The sequence below is a fragment of the Centruroides vittatus genome, unplaced genomic scaffold, assembly GCF_030686945.1.
Source record: "Centruroides vittatus isolate TY-2023 unplaced genomic scaffold, ASM3068694v2 contig_817, whole genome shotgun sequence".
Taxonomy (NCBI): domain Eukaryota; kingdom Metazoa; phylum Arthropoda; class Arachnida; order Scorpiones; family Buthidae; genus Centruroides; species Centruroides vittatus.
The window spans coordinates 1,039,440-1,063,368 of record NW_027122532.1 but is presented as its reverse complement, the minus strand read 5'-3'; the positions used below and the strand labels follow the sequence as shown (position 1 = coordinate 1,063,368).

General features: G+C 33.5%; 1 protein-coding gene and 1 non-coding gene across 5 annotated transcripts in view; one reads left to right on the top strand and one right to left on the bottom strand.

Annotated features, from left to right (window-relative positions):
- Positions 1-197: 197 nt before the first annotated feature.
- On the bottom strand, positions 198-269 carry TRNAQ-CUG (transfer RNA glutamine (anticodon CUG)). The gene has a single exon. It is a non-coding gene; the product is annotated as a tRNA-Gln (tRNA).
- A 274-nt stretch (positions 270-543) lies between these two features.
- Positions 544-23,929, top strand: part of LOC136982229 (ecdysone-induced protein 74EF-like) — a 99,189-nt gene continuing 75,803 nt past the window's right edge. The window contains exons 1-2 of one of the 4 annotated variants that reach the window (XM_067278681.1): positions 545-716; positions 11,332-11,433. Coding sequence is in view for 2 of the 4 variants with exons in the window: in XM_067278679.1 (XP_067134780.1) it covers positions 16,836-16,848 (13 nt within the window). In the remaining 2 variants the exon portion in view is untranslated. Of the gene's footprint in view, positions 717-11,331; positions 11,434-14,819; positions 14,928-16,400; positions 16,849-23,929 lie in introns of those variants that run through there. The other 3 variants (XM_067278680.1, XM_067278682.1, XM_067278679.1) reach the window with 3 other exon arrangements.

The window sequence follows — 23,929 nt, the reverse complement described above, 5'->3', positions numbered from 1 at the left end:
TGATTAATAATAATAATAACAACAACAACAACAACAACAACAACAACAATACAAAAGTAGACACGTCGAGTTTTGACCATTTTCGGCTGGAAAAAAATTTTTAAAAATTTAATTATTTTACTCTAACATTCGTCACGCAGTAGAGGAATCATTTTTCCAAATTTTCATGCCAAAAAAATAAGGAAAAAAAATTTAGCAGGTCCCACCGAGATTTGAACTCGGATCGCTGGATTCAGAGTCCAGAGTGCTAACCATTACACCATGGGACCACTACATCAACCGCTTTCTTTTAAGTATATATAAACTTTACCCGAAGCACGTGACATGTTTAAAATGTGACGTGTTTGAGCGGAGACGCGAATATAGGGACCCGAATCGAAAAACTCGATTCGTTAACCGATTCCATTTAGCAATATGACGTCGGCGCTGACGTCACGCCGACACAACGCCACCTCACGTCGACCGGCCGGAACGAGTCGAGCCTATCCATGTGTAAATGCTTGGTCGAAGGTGCAGGACAGTCTTCTCCTCCGGGATGCCGAACGAAGGATGTTAGAGACGTGGTTTTAGTGATAAGTGCACTACAGTCGGAAGAGTTGGATTTTTTTTATTATATTTTTCTTTCGTAAATCAAAATCTTAAAAGGACTCGAATGAAACCCGAACGGATATAATAATCTTTGCATGGAAAGAGTCAAGAGAGCATCTAGATGTTGGGTAAGTCACTTTGTGTCAACGACCTTGTGTTAAAACTTAATTGCAACCCCTCGAAACGTCTGTCAAACTGTACCTTTAGTGTGTGGCAGGGGATTAAACGGTTTAAATCCCCCTAAAAAATATTTTAAAAGATGAAATTTCGGGATTTTTTCGGAGTCACCCCCCTGCAGAATCGCGCGTTAAAACTCCACACATATCACACCCTTGTTATAAGTTTTTACGCGTGTGTATAAATATACCAAATGTTTTATTTGTGTAATGCAATACGTAAACACATATATTTTTTATTTATTTATTTATTTTGTTTTTATTTTTAAAGGGGGGAAGGTTTGCATGTTAATTGCTTCGTTCGTTCATGCCTTTCGCTAGCGGCATCGGTCATTGAACTCGTTCGTATGTTTGTTGTATCGTACATAGAACGTAACGGTTTCGTAGCTACAGATAATGCATCGTCTTAGGAACTTTCACTAGACCGAGAGAGCGTGGATATTCGACAAAACACGTAAAAATCACACGTAAAAGAGTGAGGAATAAACTCTTATACGGTTTTGAATAGATGCTCGACCCGTCATTTGTCATTTGAGAATGTCACATATCGCGGCGAAGATAAATAAACAACCATTTTATAAACGCACCCTGAATAACCAACAGTGGCTTTTTGGGGATCGGTTTTATATGTGGATTTATTGAGTAACTCGGAGGATTTATAAGGGTTTTTTTTCTTCCTCTTGTTTTTTCTTGTTTTTTTAAGTCCCTAAATGATCTAGTGAGATGGAAAATGAGGCGGCGAGATCACACAACATCCACAGAACCCCATCCGAAGGTGAATGGCCGAGGTTAGTCCCTCCTAGCAGCCGTGACTTTAACCGACGATGTTGGGTCATTGGTGAGGATCTGCCAGTGCTAGGACTACGATATCGGATTCTTGACATTCCTGGCCGGTGACGTAACTCTCCGTGTTACAAATAAACAGCGTAACTATCGAATGTCGCAATTAATTCATTTGTAGATTTGTAGGATGGCGTATGACGCGCGCCGCGCTTCCATGAGTGCCGCGTTAACGCCACCATCTCTTTTTATATATTTATAAACGTGAAGTTATATAATAAATTTCGTGGCTTTTCGGACCCTCTATTTTGTTTTTTACCGCCTAAAAAATTCTGTGTCAGTTTTTGGACCATAATTCTTGAGATCGTTGCACACACGTAGGTCAATGACATCTTTCGCGTAGTGTCATCTTTCCGGATCTTCTAGACTCGTACAAAGGGGTACGCGAGGGGTGCTTCTTAAGATTGTCGTTAGGTCGCATTGCCTTTGGTGTATCGAGAAGAATGTTAATTTAGTTCGTCCGACTTCTTTAATTGGCGGGCTTATTACACAGGTGATGACGCCCCGTTCCACCTTTGGAATTTTAGCAGGTGATTCAGTGAAATATATATATATATAAAGAATTCCTTTCTGAGAGATAGGTCAGGTTATGCGCAACCTCGTCGCTAAGGTCACGGGCAGGTCTAGGTCATATCGTGCGAGGTCGCATTTAACGATGGGTGTCACTTTATTGCCTAAACTGTTAGACTTCCTAATCAAGTCCGCGCGCGCTGACGAGCTTTCAAGTTCGTTATTCAAGGACGTTTACCTCGAAGGACACATTATGCAAGGCTTCGACACTAAATAAATATTTGTCGTGGGAGGGGGCTGAGGGTTTTAAATGTCATTTAACACTCCCAAAACCGGAAAAACTATTGGTTTTCTGTTAAAGGTCGCGCTCTCATCTCTTCAGTAAGAATCGTATTGTGTTGGTTGAATCGTTTCCGATGCGATGGGCGACGCGATCGCTCGCATCTAAATAAACTAGTCGATGCGATCGATGTTCGCATCGATCGCGTCGCGATGTGTCGCATCCCCATTAAGATAAAATACTGTATTTTCTAGTTTTAAAATAGAACAAATGCTTATAACAATGAAATGCTATAAAATAGAACAAATGTTTTTAAGAAATTTATAAGTTTTTAGTGTGCGAAATTAATAAAAATAATGAAATATAACAATTCATTTAGTGTTGTATAGTCGCGAGCGATTGATCGTTTCGTACTTGAGATCTCCCGTTTGTTAATTGGTCTTTTAAAAATTTTTATTTATTACTTAAACTTTTAAATTCTTTACAAATATTTCTTTTTAAAAAAGTAAATTTTTTAAATATAACTATATTAATGGGTTTATTCATAAAGAAACGACGATTAGTTAAAATTCGTGAGTGCGTCGCGTCGCTTCGCTCGGCGCGCCGCACCGACTTCAATTCAATTCTTTTTCTATCGAAACATAAATATTTAATATTCTAAACGTAAAAAGATGTAGTTTTAAACAAAAAAGAATCAATAAAATTTGAGATTTTATCAAAAAACCCTCCTTTTTACGAAACTCTTAGCCTTTTAGTAAGCGCAGCGCGACTGAAGCGCGTCCGACGATGCGGAACTACGAACACGTGCGTTCATTGATTTGCTTGATCGAATTGAGAATTTTATATATTCCACCTGTGCAATGGAATTCTACAGCTGCGAGGCGAAGATTCGGGTTCGATCCCCCATTAAAAAAAAAAAAAAAAGGTATTTTTGCGATTTTTAAAAGGTTCTACCCCATCTGAAGCCCCCAGAAGTTGACATTCAACTCTATACTTTGCGCATTTATTGGAGCAATCGTGAGCTACTCAGACAATAGACTTGTGAGAGGTGCACCTGCTCGATCGACTATCATCATCCGGTTGCATAGGAGCATGAAATTAAATAGGAAAAAAAAAACAGGGCCACCTTCATTTAAGGAAGAAGAAGACGAAAGAAAAAATGTATATACAACTTTTGTAAGTAGTAAAAAAGGTGAGGACCATCTCTGGGGTAAGGAGGGTGGAGAGCAGGTGCTCGCTCTGTGACCAGTTAATAAGGATATTTATTGGCAGAGCGATTTTTAGTGGGTTCAATGTACTCTTGCCCTTTCTACATAGACACAAGAGGTATTTTTCTGTATTATTCGTACGACAGTATGTGTTACGTAACCATTTGTTTACACGGGTTTAAACGGGGGGGTGTAAAGTAGATATTCAATAAGTATAATGTACTTTTATACATTTTGTTACGATGGTATGCGTTACGTAACATCGTTTTTGTTTACAAGCCTTTAAACAGGGGGTGTAAAGTAGATCCATCCCTTTCTAAATAGACACAAGAGGTATTTTTCTATATTTTTCGTTACGACAATGCGTTTCGTAACGATGTTACGTCTATCTTTCGTTTTTGTTTACACTCACGCGTTTAGGAGGGTAGATTCAATGAAGGGGTGCGTTACGATTAATGATTTAGCGTTCGATTAGATTAATAATTCATAAATTTTATTAATTATTAGCTATAAATTAACAGATCGAAACAATTTATAGGGATGTAATTAGCTGTAATTTAGTTAAAATGAATTAATTAGGGGGATCGTATGTGTTCTATGTCAGTCAGTAGTTTAGTAAATTCTAATGGAGAAATAAGGTTAATGAATACTTAAATAGATAAATTTAATAATTTAGGATTAATTAAGTTACTTAATAAACCCTTCTTTTAAAAAAATGTCACGATCGACGAGTGTTTTTATATATAAAAATAACTTATGTGTATGTATATTTATATATAGCTTAAGAATTATCAACCGTACAGCGACGATATAAAAACGGAATAAAAATAAAAAAATTTTATATAAAAATGCAGTAAAATTTTTAAAAAATGCAGGCAATTTTATATAAAAAACAAATTCAAAAAATATATTGTATTGTTACGAATATAAAATACACCCTGACGTTTATAAAGGGACTTTTTTAGGATGATAATTATAATTAAAACAAATTAATTTAAGGGCAAAAATGTTAATGATGTATTTAAAATAAAGTATAATTAATAGAAAGTAGGATAAAGACTTGGAATGTACCCCGAATTTAGAAACAATCTACTCTCAAAGAGCGATTTTCAAGAAAAAACTGGATGATTTTTAACCTTATAGACCCTAGCAGGCCTTTTATAAAATAATTCTATCACAGGTTCGATGGGGTGGCTGGTTAATAAGGAATGTAAGGAACGACACCTGACGTATCCAGTTCAGACCGGGACGAAAATTCCTGACGTTACGACTAGAACTCGAACTCGGACCCCTCAGAAAGGATCTCAGATCGAGTCGTGCCATCGTCCTACCCTAAGAAGTGTAGAATGACACCTTTATCACGTGTCTACCCGCGTGACAGGGTATAGAACGGTGACGTATTCAAGAAGCTCCCCGACTAAAAATATAGAAATTATATTTAAAAAAAACATTATTATTATTTCGATTTTCGATGCATTTTTTGACTCGAAATTTGCGCGTAAATATATAAATAAATTTAAAGATTATTTTTAGAATAAATATATTAAAAATGAATGCATAATTTCCTATTTTAGAACACGCAAAAAATAATTTTTTAGATTAAAAATTAGATTTTTTCCGGTCGCATCCATTGTGATAACAATAAAAAAAATGTCTTATCTCGAAAAGTAAATGCGATGTTTTTCCTTAATATTTTCATTATTATTCATTGCTGCTTCTCGTTCTTTTATGAAGTCGAAGAGAAGAAAAACCCGTTCAATTATTTCATTTCAAGTAATAACAATTCGGCACGATCCTAGTTTATTATCTAAGCGATCGCGTCGTGTCGCGTCGCATGGCGCGTACATGCTACATACTTTTCCCCCCCTACATTTTTTAAATTAAAATACTTAAAATATATTACACATTTCCGAATTTAATTAGTTTGTTTGTGTTTTAGAAACTATATATTTTTCTCGTGTTATCTGAATGGTTGGGGAGTAGCTTAACGCGCGCGCTACGCGACACGATGTTACGCCCGCGGACAGGCATCAATAATTTAACAATTGGTTAAGTTACGAATGGATTAAGCCGTCGAGTAAGAGTAAATAAACAATTCTTAACGAAATGGGTGTATAATGTCGTCCGTCTGACGTGTCTGCCCGTATTAAGATAACCGTATCTTAACGAAGTTGCGGTCATCGTGACGCAACGCCTATCTTAACGTGGCGAGAAAGCAGTATGAAACGAATAGAGATAAGTCTAAAAAAAAGTGGGTGGCTCGAGCGAACAAGAAGGAAAGAGGCAAAAGTGAAGGAGAAAGGATTTTGACGTCACGATATAGGACAAAGAGGAAATTAGAATTTGGAACGGAAAATAGTTGATCTAACCTGTGGTCTATCTAAAAATAAACGAGTGACCGATTCAATTCTGCCCCCCCCTTTCTCTTTCTTTCAAACACTGATATAGGGACATGCACGTGCTCCTTCTGCACGGGTCTTGCCCAATCGTTTTTTTTTTCTTCCTATCCCCTACTTTTCCTTTATGTTTCCGCTTTTGTTTTTTTTATTTTTAAATATAAATATACATTTATATTTATGATAACACCAACAGAAATAATCATAAGTTACTATAATAAATTTCCTATTATTAGATTCATTTCTAGGCCGGTTTTATCTAACCTTCCATCCTAGCGCCTGCCCATTTTAAGTTACGTATAACGAGTTGCACACCTCGTAACTTCGCTATTATACTTACTACAAAGGACAGGTGCATAAAAAAATGCAGTGTTTATTTATGGAAAGGTTAGTACACCACCCCTGGAAGAAGGTTGCGAAGAGAAGACGTCCCGAATGTCTGTACACCGTTAAGGTGTAACGATCTGTGATAAGGTTTCGCTTTTATTAAAGTTTGAAGCGATGTGGAGTTGCTGAAAATTCGGTTTTTGTAGTGTTAAAAAGGGTTACATAATCAAGGAGAGTGGTTAAACAGTTTACGTGTCTGCAGACAAAGATATTGTGGCAGATATAGAATCGAGATATCTAAATATAACTATCCATTTGGTGCACATAATGCCCACAGGTAAATTCGTAGACGTCCTATTTTCATTTCTTCCGTATTGCTACTCATTGCTTGTTGTCAACCTGTTTTCTTTGGAGTACTTCCGCCAACTGCATTACTTAACCTTACTTCGTGTAAGGCTTTTAAGTCGATCGGGCTCAATTCACTTTCGTTTAGGTCTCGCAACGTTTTATTTTTAACTTAATTACGGCATGCAAATAATTTTTTTTCTTGTTTTTTCAGTCTGTCGAAATCGTTACGACTTCCTCGTGAGTAACTAAACGAGGAAAAATGGCATTAAAGAAGATTTTAATTAAAATTGCTCCGATTAATTGAATGCTTCCTTCGTTGCAATGGGGATTTTGACAGTGTTTTCTGGACTTTATGTAAAGTAATTGCTAAAATATCGAGGTTTTATTAGTTAGGAACCTAAATTATATGTGAATTTTAAAGATTAGAAACTTGAAAGCATCCGTCTCCATTACTTGACTGAATGCCCCCTCGCTGCAATGGGGAATAGCTGTTTTGTTATTTGGTTTTGTGACCCGTATACCATCTCCCGATGCAAAATAATTGCTGAATTACAGAAAATTGTATTGTGAGATTTAAAGCCGAATCTCTATTAATGAAGTGTTTAAAATATAAGTAAAATTTAATATTCGATATCCATTATTCACTGAATGTTCTTTGTTGTGATGGAGAATAATCATGTTGTTGCTTAGTACTGATTTAAGAGAATCGCCAAGTCTAAAAAATGTCGAAATTTTTGTTAATTAAACGTTTAAAATTTAAGATTTCGGCTTGATCTTCATTATTTACTGAATGTTCCTTCATTGCAATAGGGAATATTTGTTTTAGTACTCGGTTTTATGACCTGTAGCTCATCTCTGCTTATTCAATGATGTAAAATAATTTTAAAAATCTAAAATTTAGTACCGAGTTTTTATTAATTAAAGAGTTTGAAAGTAAGATTTATAATTTGATTTCCATTCCTGACTGAACATTCCTTTATTGCGATGAGATGTATTCACTATTCACTTAAATCATTGAAGATGTAACCATAGACGTTCTGTAGATGTAATTTATCGACAAAACTTTGAAAATATGCTCTTATATCCAGGAAAATGCTTCGTTATAACGCAGGATTATCATTTAATTCACGATCTTAACTTTCGTATACATTAAAATATAATTAAAATAATCGAACTGCTGTTCTTTTGAATCGGAGTACCAATCAAAATCTTGAAAGTCTTTCAGAATTTTGATTGTTTTTTAGTAATTACAGCTGAAAACTTTATTAAATCATGGAATTTGAAGCCCAAATTTAGCAGAAATCACGCGATTGGTTGAATATTTCTTAATTGCAATGTGGGTACATTAACGTATTAATTTGGTGAGGGCGTATGTGCCACGCGAAAGAGCTTTCAAAATTGCAACCTGAAAGACTAATATCGGCTAAAATTCTCTCGTGTTTTCTTATTAAAGACGAAAATACTTTCTCACTTTCAGTCAAAAATAGTTTAACACTTACGTAAGATTCTAAATCACACGTCGTGCGTGTCTGTACGTAAAACGAAATGCCACCAATAACTATATAAATTATTGTAAAATTGGCAGATGATTTCATAAATTTTAAGCATTTTTAATCGCAAATTTAAGAAAGAAAAAAAAAAACAATTTAAAATTCGTCTTGTCTATTGATTCCATTCTTATCAATAGTCATAAAGAGGAATAGCGCACATGCACGAGACATTAAAGGCACGTGCTTGGTATTCAAGGTCGTCTGTCACGTGATTGTCGCTGCAAGCTGCCATCCATTCTCCCTCCCGTTCAATGTACAGCGATTATTTACAAGATTTGTGTAAGGTTTCGCTAAACATATGACCCAGTGAAAAATATTTCACGTGCGATGCTTAATAAAATTAACACCTCAGAGTTAGAAAAAAACTCTCCCATTTGTTGGGAATTTGTATATTTTTGTGGTTCCCTGGCTAATTTTTAATTAATTTTCATCCATTTTCGATCAGGCGAGCAGCGCGACTTTACCAGGCAAATGGCGCTTCGCTCGGAGCCACGATTATATTTTATTAAAAGTAAATGCATTAAAATAATAATAATAATAATAATAATAAAATAAAATTAGTACATAAGAGGATGACATCATCGGGAGATAAGCGGGCATGCGTAAACCCGAATCTCGATTCGAATAATGAAGTGTCATCGACGAAGTGGTCTCAACACCAGATCCAACCAAACAACATAAGAGTTCGAGGAACCTCGCTGGGAAGTGGGTTCGTTGACCTTTCTCTGCCTAGTTCTATCTTCTAGGAAAAACTACCCAATGTTCGTCATGCCCCCTACCAGTTAGGATTAGGTTCCAGGTGACGAGAATAGAGGATTGCTTACTACGTGCGATAAGTGGCTGATAATTGCGCGTGCATTGCTTAATTATGCATATCGGGGGGGGGATTAATATTGTCGCATGGATTTATCGGACGCCTTTTTATTTATTTATTTTTTTCTTCTTCTCCTCTCAATCATTTGTTAATAGTTGACAATTTGGCGCTGCCAGCTTCCTCGCGATTATTCTTCTCACCTCTAATCCAATTTAATACAGCAGAACTAGCTGTTTGAATAATTATTATCGATTATTATTTTTGTTTTTTCATCGATTTAGTAAAAATAATTGCGTTTTTTTCCACGTTTAATTGCGTTAAAAAATAAATAAACTTGATTTAAGTCCCGTTTAATTGCGTTTTTTAAAACACTGTTTTAATTTCATTTACGTTTTTTTAAATATACGTTTACGTTTAAAATGTTGCATATTTTTAAAAAATGCACCTGAATCTTAATAACTGCAATTTTATATATTTTTAATTCGTTTTTATATGTTTAGTATTAGGCTTTAATTACCTTTCTGTACTGAATTAATTGCGTTTTTAACGCGTTTAACATTGTAAAATTGCATTTTTTAAGAAAATTCAAATGAATCTTAACGATTTTAATTGAAATTGTATAAGCGCTATCCCCCTTAATTGCACTTTTTCTTGTAAGAATTTCCATTTAATTGCGTTTTTTTCAGACTTGTCTTCTCTCTCGACTGAATTTTTACGTGTATTTTTCCTTCTAACCATTATGAAAACCCAATTAAACTCATTAATTGCGTTCTTATTCATATTTTTATCAATCTGTTTCCCGAAGACGCTGCGTTATTATTATTATTTATTATTTTTCTGCATCCCGAAATAGAATTTTAAATAGAAAATTAAGAAAAGAAAAATATTTTAAAGGAAATGAGTAAGAAATAAAAAGTATTTTAACTGATTTTTTTTTATATTTTGTGTAGAATCAAAGCAGCGTAGTAAATTTGCAATTTATTTTCTCACAATCGTTTAATGGCGGTTAAACGAGCTTCCAGATGTCGTCTAATGACAATTAAATAAAGATATTTTGTCTTTAAATTAGCCTCTAATCGCCTAAAATTGAGTATTGTTTTTTCTGTATTTTTTAAAATAAAAAATATCATTTAGAATTATCTAATTTGACTTTTTTCCCCGTGCAAATGATACATATTTTCATTTCCATTAAGTAGCCTTCCGACGTGACGTCACGTAATCGTGTAAACTTATCCACCGACATCGATTACATCCAATTGAAAAAAATAATAATAAATAAATAAATAAATCAGACTTATAAATAACCCTTCTATATTAAATACGATGATTATAATTAAAAAATAGAATTTCGTATTCATTCTACTGGAAGATGGCCTCCTGGAGTCACATGATCGACGATAAAACTAGGCCAATGTCCTGAAGATCCCTCTCGATGTTCCATTCACCTCGTCCTCTTGCGTTCGTTGACACCGACTGTTTCTGCAGGGATTCGATTCGTGTATGAAACACAAATGATCGCTAGACTGCACCATATTGCAATATATATATGTGTGTTCGCCTTATTTAAGGGAATATAAAATTGGGCTTTTAATGGCTTTATTTTAAATTAAATCACCCCCTTGCCACAATTCCTGGCTCCGCTGTAGCGATTGCAATTAAGTATCGAAGCACCATACCAAAAATTTACGTTTTTTTTAAAGCTCGTTTGCATAAAAATTGCGTGTTTAAATTTACGTTTTCGCGCGTTTTCTTACGTATTTATTGTGTTTACGTGGCATAAATTTTGTACATAATTATCAGGGCCTCTCGGAGTCGAGAGATGCCGGGTTACTTATCATATTGAGGCCCCGGTATACTGGAAGAAAGGTTACGCAAGATTTTTACACAAGCACAAAATACACAAGAAATACAATGGAATAAATGATTTGCAACAAATATTTTCGAGGCCTCGCGAATGTGAGGCCCGCATCGAATTGCTCTCTTGGCCCCCCGCGATAGGGCCTGATTGTTATGTTTTGTGCGTGTTTATTTGTGTATTTTTGCATATAGTTTCTAAAAATTCACCTGTTTTCGCGAGCGTTTTAATTATCAGAACACAAAGTGCCGCTCGCGAAAGCAAATGTAATTCGAAAGATCATCGAACTTTGTAGTGTTAACTTAGGCTTTGTTGTTGCATATACACGTATAATTAAGAACGATATTCTACACTTATATTTATAAGAAAATATACTTTTATAAGACCATTAAAGGCGAGATTTTGATGTGTTTTCTTTTTTATGTGATTGTCGTTTCAGGTGTTGTGTTACGACATTTCGTCAAATCTTCAATCAAGATTTTATTCAGATTCTGATATTTTTGCTACTACTTTCAAGCAGAAGCGAACGATGCTCAACAAAGTAAGTGTTTTTCGAAGCACTTTTCTACCATTTATCAATCGTATCGGGGTAATGTTTTGATACCAAAGCTGAGCATTGAACTTTCACAAACCGTCAGGTTTTAGCAAAGGTACACTGACCCCAGCCCCCAATGACCGCTCTGTTGCCGTCACATGTCACTGACGTCATGCCTCGCGCGCTTACACAGTCTTAGTTATTAACAAAGTTCGAAAATGTCTTCGAATTAATGCGGAGCGCGCGCGCGTGTTTGAACGTGCCAGGTGTTAATTACACGCGTAGTCTTTTCGTCGTAAAGATTTGGATAAGGGCATGTGCCGTTATGTGTCTTAAAGCTGCACTCTTTTAAGTACAGTGGGCTCTTACTTTAGTACAGAGACCACCCGACTTAGTGAATAGTTTTGTTTGGCCCATTATAGTGCATGATTTAGCCCAATCCTTTGAGAGTTCAGTGTATGATTTATGTCCTCTGGAGGCCCAGAGAGTGCATTCGGTCTTAGAAAAATTCGCTTTGTATTTTCGAGGGGGTCAATAACCGTGGGGATTCTTCAGGGGGACCATCTTTCTTGTTACGCACGCAAAGAGAAAGTGAGATAAAATGGGTCAATGGAGAACGATTTTAAACTTCCTCAATCGTCTCGGTTTGTTTTGAGAGAAGGACGAATTACTCCGAACAATCGATCCCCTCTCGCGCGCGCTTTCCCTCACGCCATCTATCGGCTTTACGGCCAACTAACGGTGGCGGGTGACGTTACCCCCAATGTGGATGAGCAACTTTTAACTTCTTTACCATTTAATAATTACGCTCGGCAGCCGAAGTACATCGACCCGTTTGTTTAGGAAGAGGAGGATGACACAATATGGGCAGTAAAGCGCCTCCTGGTGGAGAGACGCTGTCATGGGTTTTTTAGTTTCTCCTCATCCGTGACGTCATTAGTGCCAATGGGAAATAATAAAAGGCACTTTTAATGCTCCATTCTGTCCGGATCCTGCTTAATATTAACGACACTTAAATTCGTCTTGAAAGAATCGTGTGCTTTGTATTTGTGTGTGTCTGTATAAAAAGAATAAATACATATCGGGCTTTTTGATGGGTGTGCCTTAACTGATGTGAATCATTTATAAATTAACCATTCTAAGCTCAAACGTTGTCGCATTTGTGAAATCGAGCAGGTGATGGCATACACCTGTCCGAGCAAATTTTCCTTATCCGACAGGTGTATACGTTGTCAGCTGTATACAATTAATCAGATTATTATTGTTCCAGATTGAATATTTAAAAGTCTTTACTAAACTTATTTTTCAAAATTGTTTTTAAGGTTAAAATATGTATCAACTGTATGTGATTATGTAACAATTACGGTTTGTTTTAATTTAACGAAGGCGATACTTAAAACTTTATACGCGGGATTTAATTATGTAATTTTGTATCTTAAATAGGTTTATTGTGTGTTAAAACGTGTTAGAAACTATAGTTGTGCCGGTGTTTAGTATACAATTATGAGACGCACATCATAAAATGTAGTTTGAGTGTTTAAGAGCAACAGCTGTATTTCCTAAATGCATACTAGTATACTTGCAACGGATTCTTGGTGCTAGTAGTCTTTAAAATCGCGTAGTAACAGGGTATTTAGGAGCTGAAATTGGCCCGGTGTGGCATAGTTAATGTAACTATGTACTTATATTTAATCTAAATTCAAAAGTTTGTATGTATGAATTAAGAAAAGCACTTGTAACCAGTGTCGGCTCACACTATTGTTTGATAGCAATAATTTGAGGGAATTTCCTCAGTGGCTTGCCTTGGGGCACACTATCCGGCTCCAGGTATAGTCTAAATATCTAGGGCTTAGCAGATGAAGCTCAGTACGCATCAGGTATTTAGGATTTAGAGCAGTAGCGTATCCAAGGAGGTGCTTATGGTTCTGCAGCACTCTATTGATACCAGATAAATCAGTTTTTAAAATAAAAATAAGTATAATAACCCACATCTCATGACTTCAGTTAGGTAACTAAAGTAGTTCTAAGATCTAAGTTCTAAATTGAATGACATTCTCCAAAAAACAACAGGGATACGTGTCTTGCAACCCGAATATTTTCTGATAAACGTCTATATTCTCAAAATCCTGGATACCAGCCACGTTTAGAGTGTGTTTCATGATAATTAATGCCTAATAATGTAGTGTATAAGCTGTATCTTAGAGGTCTTTACAGTGTTTTTATACGACAATATAATAAGGATTAATTTTACTAAGACTTAATCTATAAATAGTATTTAGGGGCATAACAAACTAAAATTATCTACAATAAATCTTATTTTCAGCGTTAATCAAGATCAATAACCGCATGTAAAGATAAATAAAGGGCCTGCAGTTATTCTACATGAAGTGTTTTACATGTAATGTGTCGAATTAATTTACATTTAATCTAGTCCAACGCAATTAAAATGCGGGATAATCTTAGCATCGTTATGGGATGCCGACTAATGTAATTAACATCATAATCTGCATTTAATGCTCGTTACATTGCATAAGTGTGTATCCATTCGTGAATATGCTGAACACAGACACGTGTCGATCATCGTCCTTGAAATATTGATAAAATTCTACCGGCAAACATTATTGTGAAATGATTTATCAATTATTCTTCTACATAACTCCAACATCATGTTTAGAATTAAATAAATATCATTTGCTGATAAATGGATTTCGGATTTTAAAATGTGTAGAAATTGTATTGAAGATTCGTATATTTTATTGTTTGAATAATAATGTAATGGTACAATCGCGTGATTTCACTTCGGATCGACTCTTATATAAAACAATCTTCAACATGCGATAACACTGTGTAGATTACTTGCGAATTGACGTTGATCCATTGAAGTAAGACCTAAAATTAATGGGTTTTTTAAAGGTAAATAAATAAATTCCGACTAAATAAGGCGAAAATTACGTAAGTAAGGTATGTATCTCTCTAACTATAACATAAATATTAAGGCAAAAAAGTGTTTTGGGGTGAAATTACGAGGTTGAAACATCGACCATGCCATCGAAACCGTGACATATAAAAGCATTGACTGTGAATTGCAAACCAAAATAGCGAATTATGTTTAAATCGAATGAAAAAAAAGAAATAATACTTTTCTCGACCGTCCAAATATAGAAAAAAAGAATAAAAGATTTTCTATTTACAACATTCATTCGAAAATTTTAGGTCGATATACACCAATGGAGATCAGTTGCCACCATTTATAACTTGGAGCGGGTGACGCCCATAACGTGTTCATTTACTAAATTTAACTTTGGAACTTGTTTTTCGTAAGAGGTGCCTATACAATGCGGTCAAAATTAGGAGTTTGTTTCATAATTCTATCCATTTTTATGGGTCCTGCCTCCCTTTTATGGAGAAATTTAACCATTCGTTTCGAAGGTACCGTTTTGCTCCCGTTTACTTGAGGTTCTGCAAACGGTAGGAGTTGGATGCAAAATACCCTCTTCAACGTAGGTAGACCAGTTTTATTTTATTATTTAAACTTATAATTAATATATACATATATATATATATTTAAAAGATGCGCTTATTTTTTTTCTGTTCTATGGTTTATTATTATTCAATTATTAATTTGGAGCGGCGTGTAAACTGCATCCATCACAGTTTTTAAGATATGCGGATTGGATTAGTGACTAGGGAATTAATTCAAAATTTGGATGTTAGTTTGCTCTTCTCTCGCTAGATGGCGATGTTCTAGTGTGACGTCTTCAGTCGTTAACGTGATGAAGACGTTGGTAATGTCAACAATCGATTCTTGTGTTTTCCTCTTAGGCGCTTCGCCACGTGTGTTTATTGTTAATTCACCTGCGCTATAAAAATTCCTATTGCAGGTTCCTAAAATAACTAAATGAAAAGCAAATTAATTTTCTTTTAATAATTAAACTCTTCTATGGGCACTAAGAGAGCCTTTTTTCCCCAGGGTCATCATGGATTCAGTTAGGCCCACAATGAGGACAGACCATCCAAGTTTAGTCTGTTGTATTGACCAAATTCGTGTGCTTTAAGTTTATTTTAGGTTTATTTAAATATTTTTGACCTATAATATGAGCCGAAATTCATTTAGGAAATTTTTATTGCCCATCGAATTGTGTCTTGGGAGGGAGGAGAAAATATTGCTGTAAAATTATCCAAAATTAAAGATAATGCCAAATAAATGTATGTATTTTTAGCATTGTGAATGCTTGAAAAACGTGAAAATGAAACAAAAATATATTCCAGAGCCAAAAATATGAAAAATTTGGTGTGGTTACCATACAACTTTCAACGTGATGTAGCTGAATTGTGTAACCATCTATAAATATGGAAAATGACATTGATCTACCTTGATTAGCAGGAATTAAGCATTAAAAACTTGATTTTAAAATTCAATTTTATAGATTTTTAGTAGTTGAGAATATTTTATAATACATTTAAAGTGCAAGCATGACGTGATGAGAAGGATGCAACGTGCGCTCTCGAGAGAAAATATTTAACTTCCGTTTCCGGTATAGGATCGTACTGTTTCGTGAGACGAATATGATGGGTATTTTCCTATTAAAATTGCTCTTAATATGAAAAAGCTCTTATTTTTTAGTTTTAGAAATGGAAAATTAGAGGCATGGATACAGAAATTAACTAAAAATTCGAATTTAAATCGCTCACAGGGCACTCGAAACGTGAGTACTCCGATGCCAAAATTTATGTATCCAACGCGAATTTTTCAGAAATACAAGGAAAAAAACGTATTATTGAGGGAGAAATACCGAATAAAGTAGAAATTACGTGACCTAGAACATTATTATAGTTATAAAATAAAAAAATAATAAAAAACGAAAGTGGTACGAGCTGGAATTTATGTATCATAACGTTATTGCAATTAAAAAAAAATGTGTGATATAAAACAGCAACGATACGGAAGGATATTGTTAAGCGGCGTCAACATATCGATTCTACTTAGTAGTACAGTATTTGTAATGTATCGTACAGTGTTGCTAGACATTCGCCCATCCGACAGCGAAGAGTGGAGAAACGAAAGCGCGCAACAGGGAACTCGTCAGGAGAACGTCCTCTTTATAAAACGAAACACGGGATAAAATCGACCGGAAACCAACCCCCTCCAACATTATCGTGAACGTTCACACGAGTATCGTCAAATTTCTAACATTTGCCGATGTGTTGCCGTGTACGGTGTCGAACTCCGCATCATCGTCTCCGTCAAAGGGTTAGTTAGGCCTAATGGCGCGACCTTGGATGCTGATGCCATACTCCAACCCGTACTTGGTCAGTCAGTTAAGCCTAACACCTGATGCATATCTTCCGCGGGACCCCGGAAGTGATCGTTGTGTATGTGAGAAATTGTGTTTATCGAAGAGTGATTGATGCAGCTAATAGGTAGGACGGTTTTATCAGTTTTTTTAGAATCTCTCTCTAAAAATACGGGATTGTTTATACTTAATCGCTTCGTGTATCGTTAAGCAATGGGTGACGCTAAGAGGTTGTTTCTAAAGTTAAGTTTACAGCGCGCCATTGGCGATTTTCTTCACCCGGTCGTCGACGTGAAGATCCCTTTGCAAATCTCGAAATATGGCTTAAATTTAACGTATTTGAGTCGAATTTTTTAAAAATTATTTTAAAAATAGGATTTATTATTTATTTATTTACTGTAGAATTTTTGTTATTATTAATTTTAACTTTTTTTTTTTTTGGCGTGTTTCGTTATAACGCTAACTCGCTCGTTACTTAGATTATTTGGTCGTCGCAGAAGCGTTACGATATATTGTATTGCCAACCAAGTTGAAGGTCGTGAAAACCAGTCTGTTCCGCACGCAACTTCAAAAGAATGTTGCTTCCTTGTTTTGATAGCATCGTCGAAAGAATCCAGACGTCCATAATGAGCATTTTCGTTAAGAGATAGTTTTCGTGTCGATTTTTCTTCCTTCTTTTTGTTTCGGATCATATAGATAGACGGAGGGGAGTTTGTTCAAATTTTTGTGTATTAAACACGCAGGGAATTAAATTTTATTTATCTTTGATAAATTTAAAATTATATTATTTAATAATATATTCATTGTAAATTGCTCTGGAAAATCAGAATGTTTGTTGCTCTGTTGTAACAAGGAGCGTGTCGATTGTCAAACTATATAATAATTTCATTATATTATATATGTAATTACAGATGTTTAAATCTTTGTTTTAGTAGTTAAAGTTTTTTTTCTTTTATTTATTTAAATTGTTTTTTTTTTGTTTGGAGTCCATCAGTGTCTTGTGGTAGATGAACCCACTGAACACTGGTAGTCTTGGGTTCGCGCCATGCCAGCCGGCCACGTGTAAATTTTAAGGATTTTCTTTACATGTAACACACCTAAATAGGGGCCAGCATCGACAGGTCGTCCACTTGTTGCGTTGCCTTATTCCGAAGGTTCAATTTTTTTTTTGAGGGAGTAGTTTATACTTTTTTGGCACGCCACTTATAATATATTTATTAAATAAGTTTTTCAATTATAATTTACATTTTAAAACCTCAATTTAGCGCCACTCTCTCATAAATATTAAACAGACAAAAACTTCGGTGTCGGTGCATTGCGAACGGCAGTAGCCTCACCAAATCACGTGACTTCGAGATACTTCGGTTTAGCGCCAAACTCCATACAACAGAGCCAAAAAAAAAATGATAGCGCTAAATCGGGATACGATCGTTATTTCATTAATCCCATTATGAGCGTATCTATCGAAGAGAAAAAAGAAAAGTTTTAAGGTATGGTACTAAACCTTATTTTTATGGTATTTTATTTTGCTGATTATCGTATGAAAATTCCAAATTTTGCTAGGTACTTTGCTGTACTTAGCAAAATTTGGGATTTGCATACGAAATGCCGATGTCAGATTTTAAATAGATGTTTCGATTTCGATATTAAAGTTAAAAATACAGTCAAACTTCGATTTAGCGCTATCCATTGGCTTCTGGAATTGGCACTAAGTAGCAGTGCGGCGCTAAACTGGAGTGTGTGAAACAAGAATTACAGTCGAACCTCGATATAGCGCCACCCCCGGAAATTGATAACAACGGATCTTACCCATATTGAATAGAAATCTTTCAATGCCTGTGAATTATTAAACGAACGTCATTGTTTTAAGTACTTCAATTTAGCGCTATACTCCATTTTTATACCAATTTCAGTGGCGAATGATAGTGGCACTAAATCGAGGTTTGGTTATATGTGGCAATGATGTTAAACACGAATTGGTAGTCACGTAATTTGGCTATAACGATTCCATTTGAAATGCAAAATTAAGCATTTGATAATTCGCAGATACCCGTTTAATATTTAAGAGACATACCTATTGACGTTACATCGAGGTTTGACTGCAGTTCATAGATATTTGGGTTTAGATTAATTCACAGATAATGCTCTATTTAATATTTATAAGGAAGATCTGCTCATAAATGTTCATTGGCGCTATATCGAAATTTATCTGTATTCGATATTATGAAGTATTTTTTAAACCAGAGAGATACGTTAAAACAAAGTAATTTACTTTTTAAATATTTAAATTTAAAAATTCTTTATTGTCAATGAAGATGTCCTTGTGTTATATCGTCATCTTGCTACAACTGGGCCCTACTATCAATTAATTTCCCTTTTGTCTTTAGTTGTCTCCTTCTTGTTTCACTTGATTTTATTCTTAAAATTTAATTAATTAAACATTGAAATGTTTTTTTAAAAATAAAACTATAGTTAAACCTCGATGTAGCGCCCTCTTAAATAGTGCCACCTTCGTAAAGCATCAGGTCTTTCAGAGAAAGATTCTCTTTAATATTTATAGGAAGGATCCGTTCACGAGCATTCTCTGGCGCTTTACGAGGGTGGCGCTGTATCGAAGTTTTATCTTTAATTTTTATTTCAGATACTTCAATTTAGCGCTACGTTTGATTTAGCGTCAGTTTTGGAGTGGCGTTAAATCGAGGTTCGACTGTATATATTATATTTTCCATTGTAAATTTTCAATATTTTCATATGAAATTTATTTAATTTTTGCTACTTAATTATGGAGAGATGATTTTAAAAACTCTTTGGCAAATTGAAATGATCACCACCATCATCCGCATGACGTAGGCATGAATAATAATAATAATGATAGATGTAAATAAATTATCGCTTGTAAACAATTTATTAATAATAAAGTTATTTATTAACATTTAGTAAATAATAATTAATTTTTAAGTTATGATCCTCCATAAATTATAAGGCATCTGTTTATCATCGATTTTTCCTCTTCAAGATCCATTCATCATCCTGACAAGATCAATACTCTACTTATCTTGATCGGTTAGAATAAAATTATATGTCTAAACAGTGGGTGATTTAAGGCATGAAGAGCCTTCTCACTGCCCAATAATGGGCCTTCGAGATTCACTGATCATCCTGACAAGATCAATTGTTTACTTAGTTTGATCAATTAAAACAAAATTATATCTAAACAGTGGCGGAATTGTGGATTTTCTTAGTGCCCGATAATGGGCCTTCGAGATCCATTAATCATCCTGACAAGATCAGCAGTCTTCTCGCTTTGATTAGATAGAATAAAATCATGTGATAAGATAAAATTTTGATATTTCCTAGAGTTTTTATCCACATTTTTACATACAACTGCCCATAAAATTCAATTTTTTTTTAAATAGAGAAAAACTCATTTTCTATACATGGTAAAGGATGAGAGATGCTCAGTAGGGTGATGTATGTGAGACAGCTTACAGATTTTATTTTTTAGTGATGCTACAGCAATACTACATATCACATAGACACTGCACATTTGCAGCATCAGCTAAAAAGGAAATAAAAAAAAAAAACACTATATTTTCATAGGACATCCTTCCACATTTCACCCTTCATGCTCTTTATGAACAGATCATTTTTGTTTTGTTTAATGTTTTTCTATCAAAACATATGTTCAACACTTCACTTTTATAAATTATCATCGCATTTATTTATTTATGGTGCCATTTTATAATTGAATAGAAGTACTTCTGTAAGCAATTTCTTAGCCAAAAGTATTCATTACATAACAATAAAATTAAACTGTGTATATAGGTTAACCAATTATCATCCTTGATACTTGTTTTTGTTTATAAGTTATATATATATATATGAACCTCATGATTATGAGAAGATATTTGTAATCTGTTTAGTTAAATCTTTGATTATTGGACCACATAGTGTTTAAAGAATACAAAAATTATTGTTACTTTATTGACAGTAGCCTTAAAAATGGAATTATTTGCTTAGTGTTTTGTATGTTCGCAAGTAACAAGATCCGCTCCTTCTTCTTCTTCTCCTCAATAATAATAATAGTAATAATAATAATAACAACATTAAAAAATGTGTCTCGTTGGCTTTGTAACTCGAGTAACTCGTGTATTTTAAGCGATTATCAACTGTCTATAAATCTCCTGACTGCATTTACATTGATCACGTGAATGTCGTGTTATTGATCATGTGATACACCCCTTCTTTCCCGCGGTGCACGACCTTCGACCGGAACAGAATACACTGTCTGCTAGACTGTATACAACTGTACACTCCTTCAGTTGCGTAACCTCCGTTTCCTCTATTAGCGATTTAGGTCAAGGTTGTTTCTTCCGCTGTTTACACCGGACAGTCGACCGTCAACAAATTGACCTTCCTACAGATGAGTTTTAGAAATTGTTTTACACACAAAATCATGTTAGGCACGGAAGAATTGTACCATTTTAAATAAGATTTTTCCATATTTAATGGAAAGAAGAAAAAAAAACCACTATATTACGTCTTTGTTTTTGTAACGCTTATTGTTGTTTTAAATGAGTAACAAAAGCGAAATTTATGACACGGGGACTCGATTTATCGTTTTCTACCAGGTATCAAGGTTAAATCAGTTTCAATTTTATAGTTTTCTATGGCATTATTCATACTACTTATCTGTTGTTAGTGAATGGAGAGTAGCTTTAACTTATATACCAAGACAGAATTTAATTTTACAAGTATAACTACTGTAGAAAATTAAAACTCATTGAGCATACAAGATGAATAAGACTTATATAAAGTCCTTGATTCGCCAACGCTTTTCCTGAAAATTCTCAAAGACCTTGTCTTCCACCCAAAAGTTTAACTTTTGTCTCGTTGCATTGGCACAAAAATAATTTAATAATTTAATTACTATACAGGGATAAAAGTTCTATAAACATCAGATATGGTGGATATACATGTTAAGGGATGCAATCCACACACACAAACAAAAAAAATAAATAACAATAGTAAAAAAATAGACTGCATGTTTGTTAAGATAAACTTTAGTGATCTATTAATGTAACTATTGCAAGTTCTAAAAAAATAGTGGAGATCAACGTTCAAGGCACTTCTTAAAAAGTAATTTATCAATGACATAAGAGAAAACAATGTCCCTTTGATGGCTGATAAAAAAAATCGAGTCTACTAAATTTAATTTATTTTTTTTTAAATGGCTTAGCTTATAATATATTTAAACTACAAAAAAATAAATAAAATACAATTAAAAGTTGACCATTCCTTAATGCTCTTAAGTCTAAAGTTACATTAACTGTCTGTTTAGTAGTGCTGTTTGTTAATTCCCTATGGAATAAAATTAGTAAAAGGCCTGTTATAATTTTATAATTATTAAGAAAATATTTATTTGATCAATTAAACAATTTATATACTTTTTGGATTGTTTAAAAATTCTGTAAATTCCTAAAAATTAACTTTTCTTTAGACATTTAATCTTAAAAAATACATTTTCTTATCAGTTAGCTTCATAAAAATTCTATATTATAGCATACAGATGGCCCAAAAGTCATTTAACCAAGTTACACTTTTAAACATTAATACCAAATTGAGTTCAGGACATGTTTTTCTATTACAGAATTGGTAGAAATATCATAAAATATAATTAAGTATTTAAATAATACAGCAATTTAGTCTTTACAATGGTTAACTGACCTTTGAGCACCCTAAATATATGAATATTTGTAAAATAAATATTTAAATTTTTGCTTATTTATATTAGAAATTTGTTTAAAATTTTAATGTTTACTTTTTTGTAATTGGAATTTTTAAATTAAACATTTTCTTTATGTAAATTTAATTAACTTAATTCAATATTGAGCTTTACCTTATGAGTTGCTTACTTTAAAGGGCTGTAGTATATATTGTATATACCAACAGCAGTGCTAAAGTTATATCGCGGGCACTTCCAGATGGGGCAAACGGAGCACTCGCCTCCCGGAAGAGAGTAAAATATTCCACAAACTGTAATTGTAAAAGTGATTTGAAATGCATAGCCTTACACCCTCAACCATGGGATGCTTTGTCTGTCATTTTGTATTGATACAATACTGCATTCTATAATTTAACTGTTAAAAAAACACCCCAAAAATTAAATAATTAAATAAAAATTTATTGATGTAATTATTTAACTCCAAGCTTTACCCCCCTGGAAAATTTTCTGTGGATACCCATGCTTTATACTATGTTAAAATATATTTTTTATATATAAAATAATTAATTTAATTCCTATATAGTTTACAAGTAAGTTTCTCTACAGGAAATTAAATAAATTTTCTTCATACTTTTCATATTTATTCATTTTTCTCTGTTAGAAAATTAATTATTAAATATATTTATTCAGTATATTTAATTATTAATATGAGTAATTAAATTAAATTTATAGATGTATTTCTAACAGAAAATGAGGTAAAAAGCTTTAATTTCTAAAGTATATTTTGTAAATTTAATTAATACCTTAATTATATTTACAAAAATAATAATAATTAATTAATTACTTTAAAATTATAGTATAATTGTCAATACATAAGATATTCTTGTTCTATTTAATCTTTTTTCAGTCAAATTTATTTATTTATTCAGCAGTTTAAAAAAGTTAGGCAATAAAAAACATTGTACTTAAGCAAATATTATTAAATTTTATAGAAAAATTTCAAATTTGCTTCATTCTAACTGAGATATATAAACTTTATAAAAATTGGGTTTATGTATTTTTATTTATTCATTCATTCCAATTATTCTTAAATTAATTAATATGTATATTATATAATCATTTTCCTAATTTTGGAAAAATTTGAAATACAGTATCTTAATCATGCTTAGTGATGAATATCCTGCTGATGGATACAATTAACAATTGAAACATGCATTAATAATATATAAAATGTTATATTGTATTTTGTATTCTTGTACATAAAATAATTGCACGAACAATTGCAAGTTTACATGTTTGTATGTTAATTTATTAACCATATTCTGTTACATGTAAACAGCATAAGATTGCCGTAAATACGTAGTTTAATGTAATATTTATTAAACATTTATGCCTGTTTTATCAATATTTAATATATATAGATTTTTATAACCAATTTTGTAAGTAAAATTAGTGGGTTTTTTTTGTGTCTGATTGCCTGTAA